The sequence below is a fragment of the Paralichthys olivaceus genome, chromosome 23, assembly GCF_024713975.1.
Source record: "Paralichthys olivaceus isolate ysfri-2021 chromosome 23, ASM2471397v2, whole genome shotgun sequence".
NCBI lineage: Eukaryota > Metazoa > Chordata > Actinopteri > Pleuronectiformes > Paralichthyidae > Paralichthys > Paralichthys olivaceus.
In genome coordinates, this window is record NC_091115.1 from 5,972,927 (window position 1) to 5,997,495 (window position 24,569).

At 42.6% G+C, this 24,569-nt stretch overlaps 1 protein-coding gene across 2 annotated transcripts; it reads right to left on the reverse strand.

The window, feature by feature from the left end:
• Nucleotides 1–1,870: 1,870 nt before the first annotated feature.
• On the reverse strand, nucleotides 1,871–22,760 carry hgfa (hepatocyte growth factor a). Of its 2 annotated transcripts, none has more exons than XM_020092175.2 (18): nucleotides 22,554–22,760; nucleotides 18,920–19,076; nucleotides 18,651–18,763; nucleotides 17,912–18,023; nucleotides 14,348–14,490; nucleotides 13,859–13,979; nucleotides 13,551–13,669; nucleotides 11,196–11,367; nucleotides 10,867–11,000; nucleotides 9,886–9,979; nucleotides 8,671–8,810; nucleotides 6,670–6,702; nucleotides 6,321–6,429; nucleotides 6,160–6,234; nucleotides 5,544–5,681; nucleotides 5,334–5,440; nucleotides 5,084–5,217; nucleotides 1,871–4,604 (listed from the first exon to the last, which is right to left on the reverse strand). In XM_020092175.2, the coding sequence occupies exons 1-18, from the start codon at nucleotides 22,615–22,617 to the stop codon at nucleotides 4,431–4,433; spliced, it is 2,139 nt and encodes a 712-aa protein (XP_019947734.1). In that variant the 5' UTR covers nucleotides 22,618–22,760; the 3' UTR covers nucleotides 1,871–4,430. The 2 variants fall into 2 exon arrangements, with proteins under 2 accessions (XP_019947734.1, XP_019947733.1); XM_020092174.2 differs by having other exon boundaries at nucleotides 4,283–4,604; nucleotides 10,867–11,018.
• Between the last annotated feature and the right edge of the window lie 1,809 nt (nucleotides 22,761–24,569).

Here is a 24,569-nt window from a genome sequence, read left to right on the forward strand (position 1 = left end):
GCGGCTTCAAAAAGTCCAAACATGATCTGATATCTGCTCTGCTCGGTGTGTCGGCTTTTATGACTGCAACAGGACAGAGGCATCGAATTCCTCCGTGTCCCTTTACTGCAGCGGAGAGACGGTACGACTTCTCGATAATTGGTCACCGGGGGGGGGGGGGGGGAGGCTGGGATCAGCTCGGTCAGCAGCGTGGATGAGGCCTTCTGGTAAAATGACCATGTCGGAATCTAATGCTGTGAAGTCTGATGGGTAAATGACACCATGTATGCAGGGATTTCTACTGCTATGTTAATCATCTATTACCGATCGTGGTCGGAAAATTACTCAGTACATTTATTCTACTTCTGTACTTGTATTTCTACTTGAGTATATCTGTCTAATGCAACTTGATTTGATAATTTACAGGCAAATCATTGTTTTTACTTCACTAAATTGATTTCACAACAGATTGAGATCTTCCGTTTGAATATTACATAAATCATTTATAAAATATAATCAAAGGGATTGTTTCTAATTTAAACTAGTTGTTGACAAAATTTTTGGTTTTAATTGTTTGTTCCTCTGAGATCTGTCACACACGTCACACAAAACTGAAAATCCCCCTCCAAGGTCTGAACGTGGTTTCACGTAAATCAAGAAAATAACCTTAAAATGAAAACACATTTGTTCAGTGCAACTTTGTTTTTCTTCTAAAATCATCTCCTGACGATTCAGACTTATCTTGTGACTGCCTGGCGTGTCATCTCAGCCAGGAACACAGTGCAACAGGAAATGATGCTCAAACATTGATGCAACAGTATTAAAAATCCAATTAAGCCATCCATAACAATAAATCACAACAACATTAGTCACAAAGTTTATCTGCACGAAGGGTACTTTTACTTTGGAGGATTTACGCCCATAATTATTATGTTCTATTATGCAGGACACAGGAATGTGATAATAATAATAATAATAATAATAATACTTATTTATCCATTATCTGAGGGTTGCAGGGAGAGGGAATTCTACTTCTACCACTACCTCTAATAATAACGATATAATAATAATAATTGTATCGTATAGCATTTTTCATAACCAAGTTACAAAGTTTCACAAACAAATACAATTAAAAACAAATAAAAAATTTAATTCAGAACCTTTCAAAAAGGGATTTAAAAGGAGCAACAAACATGGAACGTCTATGATAAACTTTCGTCTCCTGTAGGACTCAGTGAACTACCAAAAAATGACCATCATCATCATCATAATCTAAGATTAGATGGTAAAGGGAGGGAGTCACAGGGAGTTGAGTCGTTGACAAACACAGGGTCTTTGTCGTGTAAAGCCTTAAAATTCATTCAATCTTAGCATGAATGTGAAATCTAACAGAAGGCGAATGCAGCGAGGTCAGAATCTGTCTTATACGTTGCTTCTTCTTCTTTAAGTCAAATATCTCACCACTGGCTACCGAACTCTGTGTCAACAAAATGACAGAAAGCAGGTTTTTACTTCGATATAACAAACTGACGCAAACATCCATCTTGCGTGCGGAGCATTAAGTATTATCTTATCTCACATTGAGCAACCAGAAGTCTCCGAGCTGCGGATCCAAGTTCAACTATGTATCACTTAACTCTGCGGGGACAACCAAATTTGTTATCCAAATGTTTCCGAAGACACGTTATTATTTATCCTCTGCAGCCGTCGTATGGAGGACATCTGCTGCTCTCACCCACTTCAGGGTATTTCTCTACAAGCTGCTTCTGTGAGTGATAAAGAAAGCAAGGGAATAAACACACTTGGATTGTTGCTGCCGGCCTATTCCTTATTCCACATATAACTCAAGAGGAAAATGCCAAGCGGAAGGACGAGTACTGAAACGTGTGATGTCAGTTTTTCTTTATTAAAATAGGAATAATACAAGGGCTACAAAATTCAGAAAAAGGCAATAGATAGAAAACGTTCACTAAAACAAAATAGCAGCTGTTATATTTAACGTTTAGATTGTACAAATGTATAAACAGAAAGATCAGGGAGTAAAAATACTCCAGGAGGGTATTTACAAAAATTACAAGTTGTAATTTACAGGACGCACGAGGCATATTTACATGAAGGTAAATTAGAAAGTCACATAAATTAACAGTTACAAAGAAAGCAACAGGTCATGTGATCTGCTACGTGACATAAGAATATTTGGTGTTTGGTTTCCTCAGTTTAGTCAGTGAAGCGTTTTTCTTGTTAACTGCAGAGACTGTTATAATCGTTCTAAGGCTATTAGAGGGTTTCTGGATGTTTTTAATGTACGTAGCATTTTACATGTGATGTTCAGAACAAGTGAAAATCATTTCCACTTTAAGACAACGACGTGGGAATAACAGGGTCATCGGGGGAATTAAAATATGCAGTTTTTCTTCATCAGAAATGGTTGGAAATGTTGGAGACACTTTTTTTCTTCCAGCTAATTTTCAAAAAAGGCAAGTGGTCGTTTGATTTATCAAAAGTGTGATTTCACATCAGTGCTCGTGGTTTCCTCCTCATTGACAAGAACTAATTCTTCATGAAATAATTCGATCACAACTTTAAATGTTTCTTTATTTTTAAGTAAAAACCTGGGAATAAAACCGTTGCACATCTTTGATTGTCGTCTTTTTCACGTTTGTGTATTTGCATGAACACCTGATGCATTTTCACTTCCTTGTGAACCCCCCCCCCAATAAAAAAGATTAAAATGTAAAAACTGAAGCATGTTAAGAAGCAAAGATGGAAGACACGACTGCTCCCCTTAAGTGAAGCCAAAGCATCATGATTGCCCCCTAGTGGCTGGCTGCAGTGCAGATCATAAATACTGCCTCCTTCCATGTTAGTAGACGGGACACAGACCAAACAAATAGGTTAGTTATCAATTAGTTATCAAAACATCATGATTGACAGATGAGACTGACTCATGACTGGTTGAGTGCGTGTATCGGCGTGTACCCACGATCACTACTGTTCAGACTCTGGCTACAAATGCGTCGTATCAGGGATAATTTGGCTTCATATCTGGATAGTGGGAGGAAGTGGAGACGTGTCGTCCATCTTTATTTCAAGTCTCTGGTTTGAATGTATAAGGCACATTATCAATGGTATGTTCATTTCTGCTTCTATGTCTTTAACCTGGAGTCAAACATGCAGCATGTTATTAAAAAGTTAGAAACAAAAAATCAACCAGCCATCATTATCTGCAACGTCTTCTGCTATTTCAAAAAAAATAAATACACCAACCGACCGCTCACAATCCACCAGTCCTTTCTTTTAAATATTAAACACAATCCGAAACAGGAAGAAGCCAATCTGACATTACTAAGTGAACCAAAAATATTCCAGATCTATAAGACCGATAAAATCTTATGGCACGGCAGAGACATACTCAATAAATCTGCAGTTATGTACATAAGGAGTCACTTTCCATGAAATTAAAAAAGAAATACATATATATAAAATATCCTACTGACCACACACAGCCCGCCAGGGGCCACAGTTCCCTCCAAACTGGAGACCAAATAACCATGTTATATTTGGCATGGCTCTTCTCTCTCTCATGCTTCAAATATTAGCATAAGATCTGGAGCAGTTTGCTCAGTTCCTACTTAGACCCTCTCATGGGGGAAACTAACAGTTACAGCTAACTGGGGAAAAGGTAGTCCGGCTACTGCGCACAATTAGCACTGAATGGTTCGCCAAGGCTGCTGCAGTCAGCGTTTCAAGCAGCTATAGTGTATTCTATACACTTAATTCATGGTATATCTGAAGCAAAGTACAGGTTTGAAGTTACAGACCAGTCCTAGAGAGTGTCAAATGTAGTTTAATGACTTTTTCATGCTCGTATCTTCTTCCATTTTGGTCAAACCTTGTTTTTTTTGTTGGATATTTTTTGTTATGGTTATATTTCTAAGGCCTCCTACATCATTATGGCCAAATTAGTAAATTTGTTGACATTGTAGACTTTTTCTGTCCACATCTGTGTGTGTTGGAGGTCAATAAAAGTTTTGCAGTCCAGCTCAACACATTAAAATATAAAAGCAAAGAAATAAATCCAAGTCACAGTCGTGTCCAACAGGGATCTGGGTTCTGTCCATGTTCAAGTAGATTCCAGGAGATAATACTGAGTCACACGTGTCATTCTCATGTCCAAATACAATTAGTACGCCGTCCATGTGCCCGAGACTTTGGTTGTAAAAATGTTATGCAGGCTAACAACCTACATGTGGAAGAACGCATGAGATTCCACTTTATCGTATCCAGACTTCAATCACGAGTCCCCGTCCTCTCCGTGAAACGACAGCTTCGGCCACAAAATCCCAAACTGGTGATTTCTCCTCATGTCTCCCACGCGGACCGAGCCGGAGAGGTCTGGCCCAGAGTCGCCCCCTCCTCTCGCCAGCTGTGGTGCGGTCCTGATTTTTACTTCAGTCCCTCTCGCTGGGGTAAAGTTTAAACACTTTATAAATCCACTCAGAGTAGAAAGCAACGTTGACGAAGAGTGCAGGCTGCGACGAGGCACATTTCGTCCTCTGGATGCTCACGCCTATGATGACTTTACGCTCATGCTCCTGGCAGACCAACGGGCCTCCGTTATCTTTCTGTGAGAAAATCAAGAGAATTAAACATTATATAGTGGATAGAAACGCGGCCATTTTGTGCTGATGAACGTAATTTAAGGGCTGGATTCTGCTGACACGCCCTCGACCAATCACAAGTCTCAGCTGTCAATCATGATGTTTCCCCTTGTTTTTATAGCATCAATTCACAAATTCAAACCAAACTACTCATTTTCTTGAATTAAAATCAATCAGTGTAATAAGAAGCACTTTATAGTTTGGTCCATGTTTCATCCACTAACATGGAGGAGGCTGGGCTTACAACCTATATTGCAGCCAGCCACCAGGCGGTGATCAAGAGGATTTGGCTTCACTTTTGGTGAGCAGTTGTGTTCTACATCTTTACATACAGTCATGCATTTTCCCCAAATCCTAGTAGAAAGTAGTTCCAAAGAAAACTAAATTTCAAGTTGTTGCCGTGGTATTTTGTTCTGAGTACTGTACATTCACGTTCTCCTTACATCACATACGCCTTCTCCTCTCCTGCCGCCGGCGCATATCCTGCTTTCCCCAGCGTCCCCTTTGATTTGTGAGCACATGTCATTGTTGACCATCGGCATGGTGACCGTGTTCAGCGCTTCATCGTATCCTGTGTCTATGCGGAGAAGAACACACAAACCAGTGAGCGTCAGAGGTCACACATTTACATCTGTTTAGTTTGAATGATAATGGAATGTAGCATTTTGGCATATTGGCAAGAGAAGGCAGTACTTTTGGTTTCCCCCCATCCATACATGGTGCAGTTGGTGCCTTCGGGGATGTGACAGTCTTTTACTGGAAGATGAATCGTGGAGGCACCTTCAGACACAGGCGCAGGGCTAGAACAAACACAACAATCCATTATTGTACTTTAACTGCAATATAGATAAATATTCAGATCTTAAATATCAGTGGAAACGTCGCATGTGGTTGGAAACTCACTCTGCTAGTTTCAGCATGACCAGGTTGGATCCCTCTGGGCCGCAAATCAGGCGTGAGATGCGTAGCCTTGGGTGGTGTGACGACTCGTTGAGGTGGCGCAGACCGACCTGCACGCTGTAATCCCTGAGATCTGGAACACTGAAGACCACAAGGACCAGTGTAAGATGGAGAACCTGCAGTATTTTTGATTTTTTTTTTTTTCACATTTTCACCCTTTCTACACGATGAATCGATCGTACAAGATGAAAATAGTCAGGCACATGACTGATATCTATGAGTGCAAGAAAAACAGCGAGTCCCTCCCCTACACAGTATCAGCTGAAAGCTGCTGATCTACACCATATGTAATACCCACAGTACTGCATATTACTACACAGATAGGGAGGTTTCCATTAAAACCACTGCTGCAGATGACAGAGATGCTATATGTACAAGTATACGAGTGGCTCTGACAACTGCAGAAGTTAAACAGATCTCCAGTCCAACGGTTTTGTTCCATATCTCAGGTCTGTTTGAGGATTAGTCTCAGTAAACACGGTCTGGCCTGAGGAAGCAGGCATTGGAAACACACATTAGGATCTTGTTAAGTCAGACACACGATAAAGTTCAGTATTACCAGGAGGTGAAGCACTGTTGGTCCGTCAAAACCCAGTCCTCTCTGATCAGCGAGCCGCCACACAAATGAGCCTTCCTGAGAAAACGCAAAGAAGACATTTTTATTCATGACAGGGGGACGAAGGAGAATCTGTAAAAACTCAAAGAAGAAATATGACTTACTCTCTTTGGATGCTCACCACCCAGCTGCCGTCTGTACCTTGCACACGATGTCCGCCAACTATTCTGGTGTTTATATGCACGAAGCATGAAACCTTTGGTCTGGTTAGATCTTAAAAAGGAAAGGAGACATTTTTAATGCAGTTTATTTAGATGGATGTATCATTTACATTTCAATGGGAAAAGATTTATTAAAAACGTCAAAACAGGACCGCAAAATATGATTCTATTAGTCAGGTAAATGACCACAGATGGATTCAATATAAAGCGTTTAAAGGGAAGAGATTGGAGATAGGAATAGGAGGAAGAGGACGAGACTGGTAAAAGCCAGATAAGTAAAAGTTATACTCACTTTTTGGTTGAGGAGCTACTGTAGATGATTCACCTGATAGAGGGAAAGAAAACGGTAAGAAGAAACGTGACAGCAGCGGGAATAGTTCTGACCCGTCGACCTTCAAACGACACAAAACCGACCGCACATTTCTTTACTTTGCCAGCACTTCAAATCTGACTTGTTGTTGGAGGCTATATCAGTTAGCAACCGCGGGACAGAATGAAATTTGCTCAAGACCTCAAAAACTTCATGCAGGACATGTTTTACATTACGGTAATTATCGTGCAGCCATTCAAAAGAGGCTCTTCGGTGCAACATGATTGAAACCAGCCATTTCCTTGAATAAAAGGATGACAGCACAGTCCTGCATCTGTTTGCTGTTTGAGCATCAAATATATTCTCTGCCAATTGGACTAAACCGCAGCTTACACATTAGGTAAGCCACCAGCCTGGCTGTGAAAAATATAAATTATGACAATATAGTTGGAGTCGATGAAGGCTGGAAATAACACGTTTTCTGCTTTGTAATAAACTAGTTCTATTTAAAGTGTTTGCAAAGGCTTGTGAAATATTTGTTTCTGTTTTTAAGCAGCTGGAATCTGAGCGACATTGTTCAAATACTTCATATTCTTTATACCTGAAGGATTAAAAGGAGTTAAAGGAGATCAGGACCACGTTGTCCTGAGCTGACACTGGAATCACTTCCCTGAGAACTTTTGCATAACGCAGCATGGGGACACGTTAGTGGGTTATTCTAATTAAAATGTTGATGTGAAGAAGTGCTATTCATTTTTTCTCCTGGCTTGTGTCACATACCTTCCCCACTGCTCACAGGCTTATTTACATTATGTAGACCAGCTGTCGTAATTTCTGAGGTAATGCAAAGTAACTCCTGATGACAGCATGCAGGACACAAGGTTTATATCCACCATGTGCTTACAAAATATATTTTAGACCAAGTGCATCATGGGGAAAATTGTCTAAAGCTGCTTTCAGATGTGGGGACATTAAACACACACCAGGGAATGTGGGTTTACAAGTGTTCTGGGCCACTTTGAAGACAAACACATTGGAGATTTTAAGAATAAGGATGTAATATTATTAAAATGTAGTTGTAACTCAGAAATAAATAAAGTACAAATAAGCTGGATCAACGTTTTTGGATCTAAAATTGTGAAACAATCAAACTACATTCCCTTTGAATATGACACAGATGTCACTAACGACAGCCTCACAGTCGATCATTAATAAACATTTCCTCCTCAACTTAAGGCTCAATTTCCTCTAAGTCTGTGTGGTTCTTTCTAACAGAAAACAGAAAACAACAGAAAATGTTTTGCGTCAATCTTTTCAAAGTCTGATTATTGATGATTATGTGTAATAATAATAATACTCTGTCATAAGATTTTACTTTGTGTAGCCTTTTGTTCACCCGTACCAACAAACATTTAAAAAACAAATTGGGTCGGTCTAAATGTTTTCTCTTTTAAAGTGTTATTGTGGAAGAAACGCCACCTTGAAACTGTTTAGCATGTTTTGGAACTATGCTCATTTTCCTTTCTTGCTGAGGACAAAGTGAGATATATCACTTCTGTGTGGTAAATATGAAGCTAATTCCATGAGCCGGCAAGATCAGCTTAGCACAAAGGCTGGAAACGAGTGCAGGAAAATCCCACATGCTGCTCTAAACCTCAATAAAGAGCACGTTGGCGCTTGTTGGCACATCGATGAAAACACTTTGGTTTTACAGGTGTTTTGAATCTTTCTGCTAGCCTACGTTGAGCAGCACACAGACATGAGATTGGCATTGTAAATAATACTTTTTCTTTATTTTTCCATTTGTGTGTATAATTTCTAATGTTCAAAATAAATGAATGAATTGCACACACAACACTACGCCCTATGAAATTGTGATTTGTGAATATGGGCTATAAAATTACAATTTGAGTGATGAACCCAGACGTATCTACTGTTACAGAGACGGACATGAGAGGAAACAAGGTTATTTGAGCCACTCACAGTGTTTCAGTTTGCAGTAGTCCCAGGCCAGGCGGTTATTTGGATTGGTGTAGCACCAGGGGCCATGCTTGTCCCGGTCCGGGTTCCGGCAGTAGTTGTTCTCCAGCCCTACATGGGACACTGTAGAGTGAGAATCCCCACTGTAAAACACACAAATACAGATTCTCATGTTCCATTTTGTTATTTTGCACAGAGCTCACGCCAGCCCGTGTCTCAATAACATGCACAACCATGTCGTGGTTACACCTTTATGCACGTACAGTTCATTTACACTGTAAGTAACCGTGGTAGATGCTTGGAAAGTCTGACTCTGGCTTCTCTTTAGTGCAATGAATCCTCTGCATTCGGTGCACTGAGCCCGTAGAAGGAAACGTAGAGTTTTGTGAGGCGTGCTCATGGGAGTATGAAAGTATGCACTCTAAGCATTCGGCAGGGCTCAGACCAGTAGGAGCCACATCCTCCGTGGAACAAATTCACATTTAATTGTGCCTTTTTTGCAGCGTCCGACAAAAATTAAACATAACCTTCTCTGACATCCCTGGAAAGCAGCTAGTGGGTAAAGAATAATCCCAAGCTATAGACATCAATTTGTCAGGAGGTGAAGATAATTCCACATCCCAGGAGAATGTAAAACAAGCTGCAGCTCTTAGCAGTTTTCCTGGGATGACCCTTAACCTTGAGCAGGACAGACTCGCTGGCTGCAGTCAACGTGAGGGAGCTGATTGGCTTTGATCTGCTTCCCTCAGAAAGCACTTCCTGGGGTCAGGGGTCAGCTCTGGAACATGTCCATCTGTCTGTGCCATTTTGGCTTTTAAAATTCCTATAAATTAAGTAATTCCAACAGCCTGACTTCAGCATGAAGCAACAGCCCTGCAGTGGGCAACCTCTCCATCACGATGGGTCACTCGGAGAGCACCCCAGGGTTTCCTCTCGACAGTTAGATGAATAATAATTGGGCCTCGTATTGACCCCTGAGGAGCCCCCTGATTTCCTCTCGCTGTTTGTTTTCACTGCTTAGCTTCATTCATATGAAAGGGATTTTCACATGGCAATGGGGGCTAAGTTGTCAACAAACACTGAGCAAAATGAGCTGTAAAGAATGTCAGCCTCTCTAGGAAACATTTCCAGTGTATCTTAACGCAGCTGAAGCTCGACTGGGAGAAAAGAGGAGGAGACACAGGACAAATTTCAATGCAGGATCAATGAGTTTGTTACCTGTTTATGTGATGTGACCAGTTGGCACAGGGAATCCCAGACCGAGTTATGGATAAAGTGCCCCGGTACATCTCTCCGATGTCTTCATAACACTCTGAGGAAAAACAGGATAAGGTTATTTTATCTATTTTGGAATCACAGATCTCAGCAGTTTCTCAAACACTTAAATCTGTGAGCAGGCTGACTCGTAAACGAACATTCATGCATGTGCGGAGACAAAGAAAGGAATTTGTGTGTTTCGTGTTCTCCTTGTGGTTTGCATCAGTTTAATGTCAAGGGCCCCTGCGTAACTGGTGGTTCTCAAATGTAATAGAAAATTTAAACCGTGCTATGTCTTTTCTCTTAAACAGAATCAGAGGAGGGTTTGTATAAGCTGACTGGCCGCTTTTTGACATGTGTGGTCTTTTGAAACGTAAAGCAGAGAAAGATGGGAAACGACAGCGAGAACTATTGACAAAGTCTGGTGTTTTGATCTCCCATCAAGCGGAACTCATTGGGCAGTTGCCAAGCGGTCCAGTCCTATGGGAAAAATACAGAATGTGTAATTCTCTTTGCAAAAACATGACAAGCACCTGTAGTCCAGGATTTCAAAACCAAATTATAGAATAATTGTAACTTTCAAAAGATTTGGCACCTGGAAAAGGCTTTGACAGACTTTAAGGAATAGTTTGGTAAATGCAAAACATTTGCTCTCTTGCTGAGTTCGATGAAAGCTCATGTCTGGAAGGTAAATACGCAGCTACAGAAGCCAGCAGCTCTTTCACTTGGTTGAGCTTAGCCTATAAAGAGAGAGGAAGAGCTAGCCTCACTCTGTGCAAAGGTTAAAAAAGATCACTTATCCATAAATCTTTAATTTAATATGTTTATTTCAAAAGCCAAAAACAACTTCAGCTGCTGTCGCTCGCTTCATATCAAGTCTATGGCACGATGTGCAAATGTCACTGTTCCTTTAAAATCAAGCTTTCTCATCTAGTCATTTACCTATTTTTTGTGTCGCCTCAGCATCACACCTTGGGATGTGGGTGCAGTTGGCTATCCTCTGATTAGGGTCTGTAGTGAAGCACCATGGGTAATCTGCTCCATCGGGGTTACGGCAGTAGTTGTCTCGCAGGTCTCTGTGACACACACACAAACTACAATTTAAATCATGATGCTGAGGACTGTGTTTTTTGCAGCGTGGCTAACAACTCCAAAATCCCTGTTCTTGGCATTTCAACAGTCAAATGCATGAAACGAACAAATCGCCTCCTTTACAGAGCACTGAGGACCAAATCCAACCAATCAGGAGCCAGGAAACAAACGTGACTCACTTGCATTTGAAGTTCTGGGGCAGAAACGAGTGGTTATGTGGGAACTGCGAGTCCCAGCGCTGACACGTCACACCCTCAGGAGTGACATTCATTGTGCCTCGGTAATCTGTGCCCTTCCCCTGGACGCAGGACGTTGTGACATTGAAATCTGTGTCCTCGCTGGAGTCTGACTCTAGAAGAGAAAGAGAAAGAAATAGATTTGTAATTGTGTAATAAGCTTGAGAAAAAGAAAGCAAAGAAAAAGAGAGTGAAATGTGAAAAACTGAAAGCAGGAAGGAGGGAGGGAGAGAAGGAGGGAGATATTAATCCCCAGAAGAATGTGTCGTGTTTAACCTAGAGACAGATGATCAAAAACAGTAGCACTCCCCCTGTTCGCCTCTGCTGCGATAGGAAACTTTATGTGTATTCAAAACACTGGTGCCCCACATTCTTGCACGTAGGGACATCCACAACAAGATGCAGTTATCTAACTTGCTGACACCACACAATGTCACAGGTTGCTGTTGAGAAACTCCTGGAACTCGATCATATTCATGAACATACATTTAGCCTCACATCAAACATTCAGGATCTGGGTTTGAATTTGTTTATTTCAGCCAGACAAAATATATCACATCCAGCCTGGTCCGACTGGGGCAACTTTATCCACCGGAAAACTATTCCAAACATCTTCAGATGGAATTCTGCTTTTCAGCAGAGCGGGAATAGCCGGTACGTAGGGAGCGACTTCTCCCCTCCGGATTTCTGTCTCTGTTTCTTTAGCCTTTGACAAATGAGATTGGAGAAGATGGAGGAGTAAAGCAAAAGTTTTGAGGCAGAGACGAGCCGGCGGGTGGAAAAGAGGGATTCTTTGGCTTGATGTAATGCATGCCAGTGTCTGTGTGCACTGCGCAGCACAGGTCAGTGGTTTTTATCTTTCTGAGGGCAGGCATTGAGGGATACACACATCTGGACAAATGCTGATCCCCGCCCAGGCTGTAAATCATGTACTGTAAAGTGCATGTGTGTATGCGGCCAACAGAGACAAAGAGAGATGCTCTGTGTGTTTGTCGTTGAGCATGAGGGAATATTTCAAAGCGCGTTCAGTGAAAAAATCAAATTCTCCAAAGGTGCAACCTGTTTTTGGCATCCACTCTTTCTTTTATAATACATATGGAGGCCAGTGTTCCACACTACAGCTCAATCAGACACAAGTGATAGGGGCAAATAATGAATATATCAATATACTGACTGCTCTTAAGATTGTTTTAGTATAAAAAAAATTGGAAAAACTAATTGCAAACAAAAAAATAACTCATCAGTTTCAAAGCACACACAGTGACGTCCTTGGAAACAAGTAAATGTGTAAATACGTCATTTCCTGACAATGCACAAGCTCTTTCAACAATAATATTGTAATTGGTGACAAAATAAACTTTCTTAGTTCGGTTTAAAGTTACCACAAACAGCCTCAGTGCGTCTCTGAACAGGGATCAAACACAATTGTTTCAAAATATCAAAACAGTTTCCATCACGTGTTGTTTTGATCACGGGGGTGGAGAGTGATGTTCTCAGTGGGGGTTTTATGCTCCACACACCATCCACTGAACCCCCGAGTCATTCATGGAAGCATCTGCAACTGTTTTGTTCTTCGTGCATTAATTAAGCTTTTCCCTATAATTCGCCCCTTGCCTCTAAATATCTAAATGTCAGAGACAATGTTCACAGCACTAAAACCACTATTAGACCTTCCAGTGGCAATGTGGGACATCGCAGCACAGTAGCCTCTATTGTAGTCCTCCGCTTTATTGCCCCTAGTTATCTGAGTGGTCTCTGTAAAACACTTCATGCTCTCTGGAGTCAGATTTGATAATTTGCAAAAACCTATTTACTCTTCCTTGTTGAGGTGGAGGGATTTGAACCCAATCACCACATGAAACACAGAACTGGGTAAACAAAAGACTTGAGACTCTGCAGGGGACCTGACCACAAGAACCTAAAAACCACCAAAGTCCTGCATGTAACAAACTCCCTGACGCACTCAAACCACTTGCTGGAAGTGCTAAACCACCGTTGGTTTGTCCCAAAACCAAGCAAGGGCTCCGAAATGCTTTGAATCTGACAAAGGATTCCTAACTGTGTCAGACGTGCACCAATCTCCTGCTTCATATGTAAAAGGCAAACTCAAGCCACTGTCTGAAAAAAGGCTTTACTTGTTATCAGTTTGTGAGGGGACTAGACACAGAGAAAAACCAGCAGCAAAGGAAAGCCATAAATCAGCATATAACTGTAATTTAGTCTTCTGCTGATTTGTTGAAGACTTGTCCACAGAGCCCAGGTCCAACATTTGAGTGTATACAGTGCATAGGTCCGTACCACACACAGTGATGTTGCAGTACTCCCACGGAGTCTTCGGATCCATGGTGTAGCACCAGGGACGGCGACGATTATCTGGGTTTCGGCAGTAGTTGTCTTTTAAATCTTTGTCACGATACCTGAGGGAGGAAACAGAGGGGAAACGAGAAGGAAAAGAAGTAATGAGGAGGGAGAGAAGTAAGTCATAACAACTGGTGAGGTCTACCTCCCTCGAGTATTAGCGTCATTTATTTAAGCATCTGTCATGGGCGTAGGCGGGTGTTGTCCGTGAGAAATGTAAGAGTGTGGTTAGCGGGTTTGCAGCTCACTTCTTGGGCTGGAAAAGGTGTTTGTGAGGTCTCATTGAGTCCCACCGCTGGCACTCCTTCCCGCTCTCTGTATGGTCCATTTTGCCTCGGTAATCCTCCCCGTTACAGATCATACAGACGTCTGTCAACAAAGCAAAACTTAACGTTACTTACGTTATGACTGAGACATAGACAAAGATATTTACCATATAAACACTGATTAAACCCTGTTTTGCTTTCTGATGTTAACTGAGTTAATACCTCCTCCAATGAAGTTATGTGTTTACTGGTTGGTTTGTTTGTCTGCAGTATTAGGCGAAAACTTCTGATCGGATTTTTAAAGAAAATTGGTGGAAGAATGGAACGTGGGCCAAGAAAGAACCCGATAAATTCTTAATAGGATCTGGACAAAGGATGGAGGAATGTCCATTTCTTTAACATTGCTAGAAATCTATAAATACCACCAATGTGTAGCTGAGATAATGATAATGATATTTTGGAGGGCCTTACCCTCCGAACACTGCGGCACACCACACTCCTCCGCTCGTACATTGGGGTCAGTGGTGTAGCACCATGGACCACCAGGATCGTTCTTCGGATTCCGACAGAAGTTCTCCCTAAGGTCTTCCGCTGGGAATCTATCAGGATAAAACCTACGAGGGAGAAAGTGTTACCTGATACTGTAAGCTGTATAAATACATTTTAGGGAGTACTTGCACACTTGGCTGCTCCGCTAGTATATACAGCGTTGTACCTGCCTGCTAATGCTCTCAGATGCAAGCAAAATAAATTCATTCCATAGATGTTGGCTCAGTTTTAAGAAATGTTAGTCCCCAAAATGTGACCAGGTTACATTTGAAATCCTAGACTAAGCAGTCATAGCAATCATATGCAAAGTAGGTCATCAATACATCTCTACTCTCCAGGTTTGCACCTTTTGGGCGATTGCCACACTGATTCCTGCCACAACCCAGGTCCCTCATGTGTGAAGCAGCCAGACTCTGTCACAGCACAGTGACCACCAACAGCACAGAACAGCGCTTCGAACCACTTGGAGCAGCCCAAGCAGGTCATTTGCTGGCAGCCTTTGAACACGTTTAAACCTAATCCCTCTCTGTCAACGGCTACATCACGTCAGTGCGACCAAGCCGCTGTGAGCCGTAAGAAAAAGAACCAGGATAAACGAAACATGTGGGACGCAACCACTGGGAGCGGCATGGGATCCCCGTACTAAATGGACAGTGTGTGAAATCCGTCTTGTGTCAGGGCAGGATGATGAAAAGCTGGCATGTCAGCACCCCCCTGATCCATGTCGACCGCATTCCCCCTCCCACCCAGGGAGACGGAGAAGGGGAGAGTAGAGAAAAATGTTTTTTGCACAGGAGGAGGAGAAGAAACATGTGACACTTTAGTGGTTAAAAAGGAGAAAGTGAGCAGAATCAATGGAATGAGCCAAAAAGTTGCTCAGTGTTTCAGTGATGATGTAAAAAGTTTTTAAAAAAAACGTGCAGGGATCGACGAGGAGAAAGAACCAGAGCCCTCCCTCCCTTCAGCAGCTTGTCTGAGCATTCTACCCCAGGCAATGACTCTTTTCCTGGGAGAGTCTGCTATGCTCTCCCCTCTGCGCCCTGGGGTTTATGTAAGGCTTCTACACAAATGCACAATATCATTCAGCCCAGGCGTGGAAGAAATCTCAGACATATAACTTGGCCCAAGGAGAGACAGACAGAGAGAGCTAAAGGAGAAAGAGGGGGGCAAAGACTTTCAACCGCACTGTAACTCCTACAAGTGTCAAAATATAACAGGGTTAAGTCTAACATTGACATTTCACTTACGTATTTAACTAAAACAAAACACTTGTCCCTCTCCGAAGCAGCGCTCTGCCAAGCGCCAAAACACATCTGTTGTGTGTAACTCATAAGCGTAATATATTTCTATCATACTACATTGTCCCTAATTTATAAATGGAAATACAACGCTCCTCGCGTCACAAAAGAGGCAGCATCTGGTGAGAGTCCGTAAAAGGCCGTGGCATGGGAACAAGTTAACCATAATGATGTTGTGCTAACAGATGTTGGCCAGTTATTCATCTCCTTGCCAAAGTCTGTTCCCATCGGAGCACAGGCAGACACTATGCACACATGCTTCGCTCCCTGGACCGACTTAACATATTGGCTAGATTTTGGATATCACTAAAGATGAAATCTAGACCTGAAGTAACTGCTGCAAAATGTCAAGCAATGTGCACCTGGTGACTGGGGAACAAACACGGTCACGGTTCGGTGCTACAGCATCCAGAGGAGTAAAAGACGGGAAGATTAAAGGAAGTAAGGGGTTAGGGGGTTGCTTTATAATTTTGGAGACATAAATACAGGCTTTTTGGACGCAGAGTGTGACAGCTGACATCTGCTGAAGTGTCCTTAAGGGAAAGAATTGAAATTTTGGGGAGTACACCGACTCACTGTCTTGCTGAGAGTTAGATGAAAAGATCCGGAGCATGCAAGCTTTTACGCTTAGCTTGGTTTAGTTCAAATTAGCGCAGAGTAACAGCCACAGACTGTATGGACGACATGACAGCTCCCCAATTCTGCACACATCAGACAAGCCATGCTAGAAGTTCCCACAGTTTTTTGTTTTCCTGCTAAGCTACACTAACTAGCTGTCGGTGAAAGTTTTAAATTGAGACACATGAATCATTCCTAGAGTTGATCTTTCTTCTCTTTTCCTTTGAGCGAAACATAAAATCCAATATGCACCAGTGTGTTTCCGAAGCCAACAGCACTAAGAGACCTCCCAGTGGAAATGAGCAGAAAAATAAATTAAGGTCTCTGCAGGAATAAACAAATGACTGCGTTGTTATGTATTATTAAGAAGATGAATAACAATGTTCCATTCCTCTCTCCAGGGTTGGCCGGGCATCAACACACAACGTGGTTCAAACACTAAATATAGGCAACAGGTGGAAGTCCCATTCCTGGAAGGGAACCTCCTGAGAAATCACCCCTGCCCCATGGTGATCGGTCAAGCATGAAAATAATAGTTACCTGAGACTCAAATGGTGCGTGGTTCATTATGGTGGTAATTCTCACACAGCGGGACGGTCCCATGTTAGGTAACCCCACAGTGGCTCTAAATCTCCCGTAAGTGAAGCTCGCTTTAACCCTTTGAAAGTTAAAAGTTGTTGACAAGCCAGAGGCGATGTTGTCAGATGCTACATTTGCCGTGCAGGAAGGAACCTGAAGCGTGTGTCAAACAAATAATGACAAAAGGATTGAAGGGGAACTGTAGGAGACGAAAGGAAAGGACGGGCACCAACACAGCTAAGTGTTGTAATCACTGAACCTGTATTTTCCCTGAGTATGTCTGTGGCTTTGTGAGCTCAGCTGGACAACAGACAGAACATTACTTCAGTCCATAAATCTTTGCACTTTTCTTTCTTTCATTTTACGTCCCCGCTGTACTTCTTCAAACTCTTATTATTGTGTCTCGCACCCCCCTGGCCCACCCCATCGCAGTTAAAATATCTCGTAACTAATGAGCACCACTAATGAGATGCTGGCACAGAACCATCCTCGCAGAGTCGCTGATCTCGCTTCTCCTGTAGCAGTGGAAAAACACATCTTTACTGTACACCTGATGACCTTCACTGTCACAGACAAAAAAACACACACCAGCCTCATTGGGGAGGACATCCCTGCATGTGTTGAAAGAAATCTGACTTAACTCTGGATAAACGTTCAACCGTCTCAGAGCCTCCGCCTTCCCTTAACCCCAGAGGTGCAAGGGGATGATTTGAACATCGGTAAATCAGCTGCCGGGGCCTGTTCTATATCAGACACAGAGAAATAAAGAAGGAGCATCCGGCAAGGTGGCGGAGGCCAGAGGATTTGAGATGCTGGCTTTGATGGCTGCAGGAATGCGGCCAGGGGGAAATGAATAATTAACACTCTCCTCCCTAAAAACAACCGCAGTCCAAGGCCCTGCACGCTCAATGTGACAAGTGAATTGTAACCACCCGTCCCATGTAGAAAAAGCATTTGGTTTGACTTGTTCGGTTAAAGATGAGAGACTTACGTGTGTTCATTGATGTTATTATCTGACCAAGCTTGGCAAGTGATGTTTGACTTCGTCCAAGACCTCCTCCCTCTGTAGTCCTTGGTGCCGATGATACACTCCCTTATATAATCTGAGTAAAGGGCAGAGGCATAAAAAGCATTTGAAAACATCCATTCATGTTTCCCTTTGATACAAACTGTCCCTGTATATTCCTCCTGTGCCAATTTATACAGCGTTTCATAAATTAAAAGTTTATTCTCTCTCTTCCTGACCACATGGAATACATTTTCCCATGTAAGGTCAATGAGACTTTTTCCCACTTCTGTCTTAGTGTGTCCCGGTCTGAGTGTTATTCTCAATACAGAAAACTCTCCGAAGTTCATTAAATGTCACCGGGGGGGGGGGGGGGGGGGGGATTTACGTACATTCTGCCGTAAATTCTAAAGTGCTAGATTCCAACAGCCAGCGCTCCGACTGTAAACAATGACTTTTTTATTGTTTACACTCCACTCAAGTCCGCTGCATGTTTATGCGAGCGACAAACCTCACTGGAGTGATTAAACAGCGCGGGGGGTGCAGTAGAGCTGGTTGCTTTTTATTGTGTCAACAGAAAGAGACCTTAAAAAAATCGAGAAGCCAATAACCGGCAATCACTGACAAACAACTCACCTGTGGAAACCCCTGTCTGCACCTGAGCGTTCTCATGAGAAAAAACAACAGAGTCAGAGTCACACTTTGTGAAAATAAAGAGATTCACCTTTTTTTTCATACAGCGTAAAGTTGACGTTGGCCTGCTTCTTCACGCCGTGGGTGAAACGGTCAAAGGGAAGCAAGTGGCATTTCCTGTTGTGCTTCTGAAAGTTGAAAGCCCTGTCGAAAACACACGGGAAGTCGTTGAGTGGAGATGGGGCCACGATAAACAAGAAAAAAAATGTAAATACTGAGTCATACAGAGGAGAGGAGGAGTGATTAAAAAAAACCAACATGTGCTGCCTGTCGGAGACGGAGTGAGAAACTACAACTCACCTGCAGTTGAAGTTTTTATTCTTGCATTTGCGGGCGCAGTGCTCCTGCGATCGGCTGTTTTGTACCAGAGGGGCCTGAGGACAGTCAGTGCAAACCAGCATGTGGCTCTCGCTCTTCTCATACCTCTGTAACGACTGATGATTCCTTCTGCAGAAACCTGAAGAAACAAGAAGAATTCAGCATAAGAACGTCTATTGGCATGTTTCAATACGGTCTTTATGTTCGGCTTGAACGAGATGGGCCTGCCAATGCTGTGATCGCATCACCTGGGTGTTTTATGGCTGAGGGTCATAAAATTGAACTCATATGCAATGTTTGTATGTACTTTTAAAGTATTTTTACCCTTTAACATGACTGGTTCTCTTGTTTGTACCAGAGATTGTACGTGAAGATAGACCCCAAAAGAGAAGCCAAAGCATTTTGAATGCCACCTGGTGGCTGGCTGTAGTGGTGGTCATAAATCCACCTCCTCCACGTTAGTGGATGTTGTCAAAATTTGTTTCTCAAAATTGTTTTAAGGTGGTAACATTTTCTGATGTTTGTTCAAGGTCCAGTTTGGTTTTAAGTTGTTAGTTGATGCTATAAAAATATGCATAAGATGGCAGCTCTTGTATTTGGGATATTTTGGCATCATTTCTGGATAGAGCGACGAGGTGGATAAGCATTGTCCATCTTTATATACAGGTTGTGGTTTGTGGTTTTATCAGCTATCGATCAAATGCAAAAAAGATATCGGAGAAACCATGTGGAATTTGTTTCTCTCCTCTTCACTGACAAAGCATCATCACACATTGCTCAAACACAGGAGGATTCGGCCAAATGCTTCTCTGCTGATGTCAGGTTGCTGGGGCTGAAGATGACCTTGTCAAAGCAATGAGAATATTTCCTTGAGTTTTCTCCTGGCGGTTCAAATATTGGAACGAGCGAGAACACGGTTTTGGCACGGACGGCGCAGAGGAAAAACGACAGTTTCACAGTTGAACGTTGAACTTGGTGGCCCGCTGTCTACGAAAGCGCCCCCTCCAGCTGCAGTCTGCGTCATGCTCCATGTTTACTGACATGAAACCCTCACGCCTCCGCTTGTTCTGAGCTTTTGTCAGGTTTTCAGCTGTGCTGGACACAACGAGGGATCACACAAGTTTATTGAGAAAGGCTGGTGTGAAGTATGTTTGGGATTAAAGACAATATCTCTAAATGCCCCTCAGCGCTGATGCTTTAACCAGGAATAGCTGACTGCAAAATTCTAAAATTGTGCAGACAGACAGCAAAGCAGAATGGAGTCCATCCAACGGGTGAATATGCTCCAGAGCTGCAGATCTCTGCATATGTCATATTTTAATGCTCAGAGAAAGAAAACTGTTTTCTTTTATAGTTTTACTGCTTTGTGGTACCCACTGCATGACATTGATGACTCCCTATCAGGCATGAGATGTCGGAATAACTGCTGTGGTGAAATTTACACTCTTTCATTTCGTGCAACAAGCGTAATGCTTTTGTTTTTTAATGAACAAATCAAGATGCATATCAGAAGTCAGATAAAAAGCTCTCACGTTAGTCATTGTTTCATGAATTAATAAAACTTTTAGTATTCTCTGAGCGATTGGTATCCAACACGTGGGAAGAAACACACACATCATCAGTTATGTGCAAAAAAAATGCAAAGCTGTCAATGTGCAAAAGGACTTGTTATGATGTATCATTCCTGACATATCGTTCCTTTGGAAAAAGGACATCAAAAGAGAACTTTATCATTGCAAAGAACCGGCATAATGTATAAGAGATCCAAGTGGGTTCAAAAGCAGGACACAGGCATATTTTAAGATACATATCAATCATTTTTACCAACTGGAAGAAATTAAGCGTCCATTCTTCAGTGGGATGGAGTTGTAGAGTAAATAGTGTTTCTAAGAGCCACAGCGAGATCTTTAGATGCACAATGTGTTCGGTTACAAACGTTTTTCCTTTTATAATTATTGGGCAAGTGCGAAATAAATCACACAGGAAAATCTCATGCTACTGAGTTACAGCAACGTGCTGCTGCGCCAAGATCCGACACAAGACGTTGTGTGTGTACTTAAGATACTGTAAACTGTGGAGCGTTTAGAGGCTCCTCGTGGTTGAAAATGGTTTTTGGGAGGACGTGTTATTAATGTTTGGACTGGACCACATCTGGCACTCATCACCGTGTTGTTCCAGCCCTGATGTCTGGCCAGGCCGCTCAATTAGATTTCACTTAGTCTCTTCCTCTCCTCGCAGTCAGAATGCTGCTATCTCCAAAATCCAGAGCATTTGCTGAAGGTGGAGATTACGATAAAAGGTGCTCGGGCGGAGGTGAGTGTGAGAGAGATGACATTTAATGAGAAGGGGGCGGCCACAGGGCGCAGGTTTGGATTTCTGGTTTGATCTTGAAAACGTGGAGAGGAAAGGTGAAGGAGCAACACTCTGACCCTCCTCAGACACTTCCACTTGAGCAGAGAACCCAGTGTGCCCTGCATAAGTGTTTTGGTCGAGTTCCCCCGTCAAAGCAAAGTAATATTAATAATCATGGAATCTATCATTGTTACTACACTGTAAAGTTGTGTGAGATGAAGAGGAGGAGGGTTGTAGGTTAAAGGGGTGTGCGAATTAAGCAGACATTACATCTGCTCCAGAGAGTGAACTGAGCTCTGCAGCCAGATGTTGCCCACGCACCCCCACCCCTCTGACACACACACACACACACACCTTTTCTATCTCTCTACCGGGACATACAGAATACCTCTGCTCAGGCGCGCGTTTTACTTTCCCCAGCTCCTGGAGAGAGGGGGGTGGAGGTCAGGGGTCAGGGTCGGGACCCCCTGGAGGTGGTAACTATGGATTCAGTGCTTTAACCCGGTGACATGTCAGCCGGGGGCAGATGTGAAGCCGGGACACACTCTGACTGTGCATGCAGGGCCACAGGACATCACGGACTCCGCGCGTCATGGCGCAGCGCGGAGCTCCTTTGGGTTTCTTATTGGATGCGGCGGTGGTGCGCACCGCGCGCCCCGAGCGCAATTCCCCAAAGAAGCTGCTGGCGCGGGCCCAACAGATGCTATTGACCATGACCTGTATAAAAAGTTTAACGACAAAGCAGTAAGATCAGCAGATGTACAGCTGGAATGGCACAAAGCGAGGATCCATTCTCACCACAGAAACAATTTGTATATAGGCTTTGGATTAACATGACCCAAACCCGGAGGAGGAGGAGGAATAATCATCCAGGGCATCAGCGTGATTCTCCTTCTTCTTCAAAGTCCTTATCAAGAGGTTTGATAACTCTCCTCGCAGAAAACAGCCCTGAGCAGGTTCATGTTCATAATTACTTTCCACAGAGCAAGACAGGACTTGTGATCAGGTTCATTCAGTGTCTCTCACAGCTCTGTTATGAATTAAAGTGTTTACATGCTTATGCAGGAGGGGAACCTAAACGAGATATACACATTATATCCTGAGCTGCTTAAAAGTAAATCCTGAGTTTACAATTTAAAAAACACGAGGAACTGGACTTATTCTAACTTTCTAACTTCTTTAGGTGGAGTTATTTCTACTGCAGCAGGAAATAAAAACTGACCAACACCAGTCATGCACATAATCCACAGTTTCTCTCTCTTACCTGTGTCCAGTACAGTGAGCGCAGCGCACACCAGAGCCTGGTAAATCCATACGTTTATCCTCATGGTGGCTCAGGGGCTGTGGCGCAGGTTCGAGTCCGGACTGAAGTCTCGGTGGTTGTGTGAAGTCCCGGGTGGCTGGTGATCGGCACAAGACTCACTCTTCCTCCCTCGGATGCCACTTTTCCAAGGAGCCACACGTCCTCGGTTCAACCCCCTTTTGACTCGGGTGTGCTCCTCTGTCAGCGGCTCCTTCCGTCAACTCCCGCGTAATCAGCTCAAACAACTTCCGGCTGTGGTTTCTTGCCAAAATAAAACCGGATGCAGGTTCTAGTGACATTTACTAATACACATCACAATGTCGACCATCTAACGATCCAGAAATTAAGCTAAAATATCCTGGATACAGATTTGACAAAAGAAGTTCCTAAAATGACAAAATATTTGACATTGACTTTTTAGTTTGGTCCATGTGCCATCTATTAACATGGAGGAGATCTATATAGCACCTGACCACCAGGAAAACGCTTTAGATGGATAAATGGATGGATAAATGTATAGATAGATGGATAGATGGATGGGTAGATGGATTGATGAATGGATAGATGGATAGATACAACATCTTTACCTCCTCCTAAGGAGATTACATTTTAATTTCTGTTTTATGTTTGTTTTTCAGCAGGAAAATGCAAACAACCAAATTCCCAGGGAATAATTCATAGTTCCTGTTTAAATAATCTGGAACATTGAGAGGACGGATACTGATTGAATTTAAGGGGACTGTTGGCCCTTCGTTGGAGACATGTGCTCTACTGAGTGCCATTCTAGTTTTAAAAAAATAGCTTCCAATACCCTGGGAAGCTATTTTTTGTGACCTGAAACACAAATTGGTTTCACCCAAAGTTCTCCCACTTATCAAAAGAATTTAGAAAATAGAAAGCATATTTCTATAAGGATGAAGGCTTAAGATTATGTTAATCAAAGTCAGTCAGCCAGAATAAGCCAGCAGAGATAGAATAATGGTTTATTTGTTCTGTTTCCTCCCTCCCTCCCTTCTGTTAATATGCAAAGCTTCATCATAAAACATTGGCTTTTTATTTCGAAAGCAACTGTCCTTATTTAGCTGTCCTATTCTATTCTAGTGTCCTAAATGAGTTGCAAAGCACTTAATTACCGCGCATTCTCGCAGACATTTTTAGCCTCATGTTGGTCTGCATGGTAGCGCGTGGCACTACATTTTAATGAGGTAATGCTTAAGAAGGGTTAAGCTTGAAATAATGACTTTACTGATGCTTCATAAATCATTCATAGATCAGCTGTAAACACTGCAGTGAGCAATACATTTTAATTTGCCTGGTTGTGAAGGAAATCTCTGTTAATGCTCTTTTAAGCTCTTCAGCTCATCAAAACCGTCGCAATAGATGTGAACAGAAGACTTTCATATTCACCCTTCGACGAAGAGGTGATGCTGAACCAGACACTGGGGTAGTGAGGTCAGTGATGATGTGTCGTGAAAAATACTCGTGTTGATGTGACGGACAGTTTTTGGCAACAATCACGCTCCCTGCATCATCTTTCTCTCCGCACTCGCCTCGCCTCGGTTGAAAGGGCAGATAGGATTCTTTATGCACGCCAAAATTCACTTGGAGAACCATAGTGGATTAGCCAGTTGCAAAAATATCTAAAACAGTATCAGACACAGAGCAAAGAAAGAAAATAGCATTTGAATTGTCCTCGAGCAAGTGAACTGAATTAGCATCACATCCAATTAAACTGAAGAGGACTTCTAAGGTTTACTCACGTCGGGACAGAAATGCAAAATGGTCCATCATAATTTGTCTGTAATGAGACAAATTGGGAATTTTAAACCACTGTGGTCACATCACAAGATAACTGCGCTATTTTCCCTAGAAAACAAAAACAGCTTAGCTGTTCTCATGAAAATCAAATCACGACAAAAATGAAAAATATCTACCAGGGACTGAGGGAATATTTGTCCTGCTGTGAGAACGATTCCC

Coding starts and splice junctions, on each gene's coding strand:
- hgfa (XM_020092174.2), bottom strand. CDS start 22,617: ATGAGGATAAACGTATGGATTTACCAGGCTCTGGTGTGCGCTGCGCTC. Junction 6,703..8,670: donor CTACTGCAAACTGAAACACT/GTGAGTGGCTCA, acceptor TCCCTCTATCAG/GTGAATCATCTACAGTAGCT. Junction 5,218..5,333: donor TGGATGGGGGGAAACCAAAA/GTACTGCCTTCT, acceptor TTCTCCGCATAG/ACACAGGATACGATGAAGCG.